Source organism: Orycteropus afer, unplaced genomic scaffold, assembly GCF_000298275.1.
Source record: "Orycteropus afer afer isolate SDZICR_OR568_19922 unplaced genomic scaffold, OryAfe1.0 scaffold00197, whole genome shotgun sequence".
Lineage (NCBI taxonomy): Eukaryota > Metazoa > Chordata > Mammalia > Tubulidentata > Orycteropodidae > Orycteropus > Orycteropus afer.
The window spans coordinates 5,086,791-5,093,691 of record NW_006921784.1 but is presented as its reverse complement, the minus strand read 5'-3'; the positions used below and the strand labels follow the sequence as shown (position 1 = coordinate 5,093,691).

General features: G+C 57.8%; 1 protein-coding gene across 1 annotated transcript in view; it reads left to right on the top strand.

Moving 5' to 3' along the window:
• AP1B1 (adaptor related protein complex 1 subunit beta 1) overlaps positions 1-4,032 on the top strand; it is a 39,204-nt gene extending 35,172 nt beyond the window's left edge. The window contains exons 16-21 of the mRNA XM_007947995.1: positions 731-860; positions 1,142-1,226; positions 2,078-2,164; positions 2,265-2,419; positions 3,055-3,063; positions 3,958-4,032. Of these exons, the coding sequence (XP_007946186.1) occupies positions 731-860; positions 1,142-1,226; positions 2,078-2,164; positions 2,265-2,419; positions 3,055-3,063; positions 3,958-4,032 (541 nt within the window). The remainder of the gene's footprint in view (positions 1-730; positions 861-1,141; positions 1,227-2,077; positions 2,165-2,264; positions 2,420-3,054; positions 3,064-3,957) is intronic.
• The last annotated feature ends 2,869 nt before the right edge of the window (positions 4,033-6,901 follow it).

Below are 6,901 nucleotides of genomic sequence, written 5' to 3'. Positions count from 1 at the left end.
ACAGGAAGCACACCACATCCCTAAAGCAGCTACTCAGCTGCTCACGGCACATTCCACCATGGAGTTGATTAGCAGGCTCATCGTAGGGAATACTATGTCCAGCTCCCCAGCCACTCAACCAGGCCCAGCCAAGTTGACACACAAGCTTAACCACTACAGGTGACAATCAAAGGCCCAGGCTGCACACACAAGGGAGGGCTCATTACATGGTCCTGGTCGATCCTAGTATGACACACTCATGGTGCTCGTCGGGGTATCTCTGCTCAGTGATTATCCTCATTTGCCCATATGCGTCCCAGCAAAATGGGGCCTCCTGAATCTTTGTGGCCATCATGCGACTGGCCAGTTCTCACATCTTACTTTGGATGCTCAGAGCGCCTGGGAGGTGGTGTTTGGCAGCAGACTTGGACACCTCAGACTTTCCATGTTAGAAACAGCTCACATAAAGCCCTGGTGAAGTCTGGGCTGCACCAGAGCTGCTTGAGGGCAGGCCCTGCCAGTACCTAGTGCAGAGCAGACCAAGGACAGAGATCACTTTCAGGCCTACAGTCAGCAGGGCTCTGCTCCGGACCACACAGCTGGATGCATGGAGACGGGGCAGTTGGCCTTATCCTCCCGGCCTGGGGCTCAGAGCTGGGTGAGGCCAGCTTGGTGGAGAGGCTCCTAGCAGCCAGCTCACTTGTTTCAGCACCTGTTTTCCCGCCATCCCCACGGGGGCTTCTCTCCCCAGCTTTGGCCTGGCCCCCGCTGCCCCACTCCAGGTCCATGCGCCGCTCAGCCCCAACCAGACTGTGGAGATCTCCCTGCCTCTAAACACCGTGGGCTCAGTCATGAAGATGGAGCCACTCAACAACCTCCAGGTGTGTTGCACGCCACACACAGCCAAACACCCAGTCCTGCCCACCACTAGTCCTGGGGAAGGTGGCTGGGTGGAGAGACACGTGGCCCAGCCATTGTCAGCCAAGGGCTGCATCCCTGGAGTCATGCTCTTGGCCACAGGTCGGAGAGGACTAAGGGGCATGGTGACTGGGGAGGGGATGTGACAACCTGCTTTGAAGCTGGCCCTTCCTGGGGCCTCAGAAGAGGTGTCAGCAAGGGACCAAGCCCCAGGAGCAGACCAGGCACCCCCTTGTTGTCCCAGGTGGCTGTGAAGAACAATATTGATGTCTTCTACTTCAGCACGTTGTATCCACTGCACATCCTCTTTGTAGAAGATGGGAAGATGGGTGAGTCGTGAGGGAGCCCTGAACCCTGGAGGGGGGCTGTCTCCAAGATGATGCCTCCCCAAGAAATAGATTGGCTTGGCCCATGGTGGAGCCAGTGAGTGAGGAGCCTTGGGTGAGGATGCCTCAGGGCCTTGTCTGGTCATCTCTAGTCCAGCAGGGCACTGTGCCTATCGAGCCTTGTCCCCAGTGCCATCAACTTGTGTGTTCTTCAGCCCTGCCCCTCAGCCTTGCTGGCAGCCTCTAGACAGCCTCCCTTGGGGCTTTCTGTCCACAGGCCCCCCGAGGCAGGGAGCCCTGTGTGATGCAGGCTCGGCCCAGCTCAGCCCCATGTGGAGCACTTGTCCATGTCCCCTCACTCAGTCGCTACAGGTACCCTGGGCTGCAGGTGGCGTGCATGCTGTTTCGTAAAGAAGCAGTCAGACTAGAGAGGTGAGGTGACCAGCCAAGGTCTGGGCAGGCCAGAGCTCTCTCAACCATAGAGACTCAAGGGGCCTGAGCTTAACCCACATGGGCCTCCCAGTCCAGTGGGAGAGGAAGGGGTATGAAATGAACACACTGTCCAGAGACTCACCCCCCAGGCAGCCTGGGCGACCTGCCAGGTTCCCGAAGTTCTTGGGGGAGGAGGAAGGGCTTGTGCGGCTGGTAGGAGGAAAGAGCTGAGAGCCAGAGGCAGGGAAGCCGTATGGTGCTGTCTTGGGAGGAGCTGGCATGGCCGGTCAGGATAGGCCTGCTTGTTCTCTGCTTCAAGGTGGCAGCCTGTGCCAGACCCACTTCCTGTGGAATGGTGGTGGTGAGTGGGCCCACAGTTGACCAGGGCCCTTCTCTTAAGCCCCATCCCGTTCCCCCTCCAGACCGGCAGATGTTCCTGGCCACGTGGAAGGACATTGCCAATGAGAACGAAGCCCAGTTCCAGATCAGAGACTGCCCCCTCAACGCAGGTGAGGAGCCTGGACTCTCACCCGACCCTGGTCCACGGCCCCTTTGGGCCCAGGCCCTGACTCCTGCCTGTGGGCCTTCGCTGGCCATCTGACCCCACAGAGGCCGTGAGCAGCAAACTGCAGAGCAGCAACATCTTCACTGTTGCCAGGAGGAACGTGGAGGGACAGGACATGCTGTACCAGTCCCTGAAACTGACCAATGGCATCTGGGTGCTGGCTGAGCTGCGGATCCAGCCAGGCAATCCCAGCCTCACGGTGAGACCCCCTGTCCTGACCAGGACAACCCCTCCTGCCTCTCGCTCACTCCTGGGCTGGGGGTGGCTGTGCCAAGGGTCCTTCAAGCCGGGCGTGAATAAGGATCAGAATCCTGTCCCCAGAAGGGATCTTAGAAAGCTTCCAACTCAACCCCATCAAGTTACCAAGACACGTGACACCAAATTGGGCCTCAGAAGCTGGACTAGAAGATTCTATAGAACTGGGTCCCGAGGCCCCACCTGCTGAACAGCGGCACTGCTGGGCCAGCCCTGCCCTCCTCCCATGCCTGCCTATGCCCAGGGAAAGGCCGCTTTCCTGGCAGGCTTCCTGCTTGGCCTTGAGTCGGAGCCCCGTGGGGAGGCTCTGCCCTCTGTCGGGAGGCTCTGCCCTTGGAGTGCATGGTTGTCCAGGGGTCTCTGCACCCCTTGCAGGCCTCTAAGAGCCCCCAAATTTGGGTCCTCCTGTGCCCTGGTGTTCTCTAGCAGGAACATCCCTCCAGACACTCTTGCCCACCCTGCTGCAGTGTTGGCACTTTGGTGGGTTGGGCTGTGGCGGTGGCTGCGGTGGTGGTAACCTCCATCTCCTTGTGTTTGGTTGCTGTGTGCCCACCCTCCCTGCTGGGGGCCACCGTGCAGGATTTGGAGGTCAGCAAGTTGCTTTTCTCTCCTCCTCCCCGCTCCTCCCTGGCCGTGTTGCACACCCCCATCTCATGGCTTGGCTCTGGGGCACCCCCAGCCCTCCCAGCCTCACCTTGCCGCTCCCCAGTGCCCAGCAGAAATGCGTGTAGACTGCAGACAGGAGCAGGCCATCCCTCCTGAGATCCCAGATGCTTTCCCACCATGGCCTCAATGACAGGAGCTGGCACCCCCACTTCTCAGCCCATAGGGGACCCCTAGCGGGCCCCCACTGCCCACTTCTATATCTCTACTTGCCCCTGCTCCCCCTTCCTGATTGCACCCTTCGACACCAGCGATTTTAAGTGGAAGGGTGAGTGGCACTTCTCCGTCCTCTGTCTGTAATCTCAAAGGTCATACCACAGTTAGCGCTGAGGCCAAGTCTCTAACACACCGGCTTCCTATGTAGGAAACCCAGGAATACCACCAGCCACTTGCCATCACCTTGAGCAAGGACCGGCTCCCGGTCCCTCCAGCCCCCTGCTTCCTCCTCAGGGTTTCCTGTCAGGCTGGGCCAAAGGACCCGGAGCCTCAGGGAGGTGGTGGGCTCTGTAGGTACAGGATGGGGCTGGCAGGCCCGGCCACGGCTCATGAGTCACGCTGCTTGCCAGCACGGCTCTGCTGGCTGAGCTGACAAAAGGTGTGTGGGCTGCAAGTATGGCTGGTCCACACGCAGCTGCTGCAGCGGGCACCCCTCCGCGGTACCGCACATCTGCCCCAGCCTAGCTGCGCCGCCACGGAGCCCCGTGCACGCGCACCACGCTCTCCCATCTGGCTCTCTTCCCTACCTGCATGCACCTTTCCGCTTGGTTCCTGGTGGCCCCGGCAGGAGCCCCTGGAATGACAGCCCTCTCCCTACCACAGCTGTCCCTGAAGTGCCGAGCACCAGAGGTGTCCCAGCACGTGCACCAGGCCTACGAGACCATTCTCAAGAACTGAGGCCTGCCCAGCGCCTGCTGCTGCCCAGCCGGCCCACCCCTCCTCCTGGAGTGAATCTCAGTGCACATCCAGTGACCCCCCTCTTAAGTTGCTGTTGACGTTAGGGTCAGGTGAGGAGAGGACCAAAGGAACCAGAAGCAGAGACAGCCCAGGGAGACCCCAGGATTCTTCTCCCCGCTCATGCCTGGATGGCAAGAATGGGGCTCTGTCCTCAGGTTCCGGCCCCAGGAGCCCCTCTGCGTGGGATTAGAAGCCCTCCCGCTGCCGCCTTGTGTGAGCAGGGCCCATTCGCCCTGTACCACTGGATGTGCATGGAGGGTCCCCTTGGAGAGCTGCTCTCAGGACTTGGGCTGCAGGGTGTCCGTGCCAACAGGGGCAGGGCTGCAGCCACTGACCTAATTCGCTGCCACCCATGCTGGCGCCCTGAGCATCTGGCCCAGCACGGCCAAGACTGGGCAGAAGCAGCCCGAGCCCCCGGCTGGGTAGTCCTGCTTGCAGGCAGCTGTATCGCCCCGCCCCGTCTCTGAGGACGGTCACTGCTGCCGTGCACCCCTCACTGTTCCCTCAGCAGAATGCGAAGCCCAGAGCCGAGACGGGGCCGGGGGCCTGGGGCCGAGGGTATACTTCCTGCTGGGGTTTGTCTGGGGTATCCCTTCCGTGTCTGCTCTCTCGCCAGCCTCCCGGTTTCAGTCATGTCTGACAGCATTACGGTTTCCTGTCACTGCTGTTTAATAATAAAGAAAGATTCTGCTTTTGGCAATCACGGACACTTTTTTCCCCTCCACCAAGTGGCAGGATTGGCAGGCAGTCTCCGAGTGGTTGGGACAGTTCCTGCCCCCTGCAATCACTAGATCTTATATACACGTGTGTGTGTGTGTGTGTGTACACACACACACACATGAGAGACTATATATTGTATGTTTACTCTTATTTTCAAAAAGAGAAAGTGAATAAAAATGATGACAACAAGCGTGTCCCTGGCCGGTGTGTCAGGTCCTGAGGTCCTCTGGGTGACATCCCGGGCTGCTGCATCCCAGGGTCAAGGGCTGGGCCCCAGCTGCTCCCCAGCCCTCTCAGGACCATGCTCCCTACAGCTTGTCTCTGGAAACCAACTCCTAAGACCAGTGGGCTCCTCGGCACCTGTCCTGCCTGCGCCCCAGCCGACGCCGTCTGGTCCTGGGATGCTGGTGGGAGGATCCAGGTTCTTACTCTGGCTTCGCCTGCTCCCTGCTCTGGAGCCTGGCAGCCTGGGCGGGGCTCTGAGCAGCAGCAGCTAAGGCGGGAGGGAGGAAGCGGTGGCGAGGCTGTGCCAGCCCTTCTCTCAGCAGCTGGCGCCACGCCTGGCTGGACAGGCTGCCCCCTACCTGGCAGCAGCCACTGTCTGGGTGCAGGTACTAAGGTGGCCACCCTGGCCAGCACCCATGACGCCCCATGTGGCCCCAGATCTGCCACTGGCCAGGTTCCCGGGGGAGGACACCCAGACCTGCAGGCCCGTGCATGGCTTCTGAGCACCTCCTTGGACCTGGAGCCACCGCTGGCTGGAGAGTCCTGCTCCTGAGGAGAGAGCAGCTCGGGTGCCCCATGCCGTTTCCACCCCGCTGCACCCTTGAGCGCGGTCTGTGCTTGGCACCCTACACCCCTCCAGACACCACTTCCCTCCCGTGGAAGCTGGGCAGTGCCAGGGCTGCTGACCCAGGAGGTGTCACCATACTGCTGATGACCACTGAATCCAGAACCAACCAAGGTCTGACAACACTGGCTCTAGTCTCACTTCACCTGAAAGTCTCTGGGCTCAGAAGGTTTGACACACAGCTGAGTGCCCGCCCAGCCGAGCAGGCCAACTATGCGGGATCGGCAGAGCAGGGCAGGCTGCTCCACAACAACTCGGCTACGTGCAGGGTCCAAGCATGCCGTAGGCTAGAGACCATTCTCAAAGCTGCTGCTTATATACAGGAGACAGGCCACATCCCTAAAGCAGCTACTCAGCTGCTTGTGGTAGATCCCACCATGGAGGTGATTGCCAGTCTCATCATGGGGAATAACTACCACCAGCTGCCCAGCCACTCAACCAGACCCAGCCAAGTTGACATACAGATTTAACTACCACACCATGTTGCCCCCAAAATCCCATTGTCGGCGAGTCGGTTACAGCTCATAGTGACTGACCCTTCCAAACTCAGCATATTATCAGACTTTCTGATGTTTACCAAACTGATGGGTGAGAAATGGTGTCTTACTGTGCTTTGAAATGTGAGTCTCTTCATGGGTTTTCATTTTATTGTGGTAAAATATATATTGCAAAAAACTCGTTTTCACCATTTTCAAGTGGGTAATTCAGTGACATTAATTACATTTACCAGGTTGTGAGACCATCACCATTATCTGTTTCTAAACTTTTTTCAATACTCACAACCCCAAACAGAAACTCAGTACCCCTTAAGGATTAACTTCCCATTTCTCCCTCCCCCAGTTCCTGGTAACCACTCATCTACTTTGGTCTCCATGCATTTGCCTAGTCCAGTTATAGGATCATACAGTATTTGTCCTTTCGTGTCTGACTTATTTCACTCAGCATGTTTTCAAGGTTCATCCATGTCAAAGCATCTATCCGAACTTTATTTCTCTTTATGGGTGAATAAAGAGGATGTGGAATGAGGGATATCATTGCTGATGTCAGATGGATTTTGCCTAAAGCAGAGAATTCCAGAAAGATGTTTGCCTGTATTTTACTGGCTATCTAAAGCCATTCAGCTATGTGTATCATAAGAAATTTATAGAGAGCTGTTAGATAGATAGAGATAAATATTGATTTGGGTGAAGAGAAGGGCAATGTACCAAATGTGAGTGACCAATATGGCAGCATTGAGGA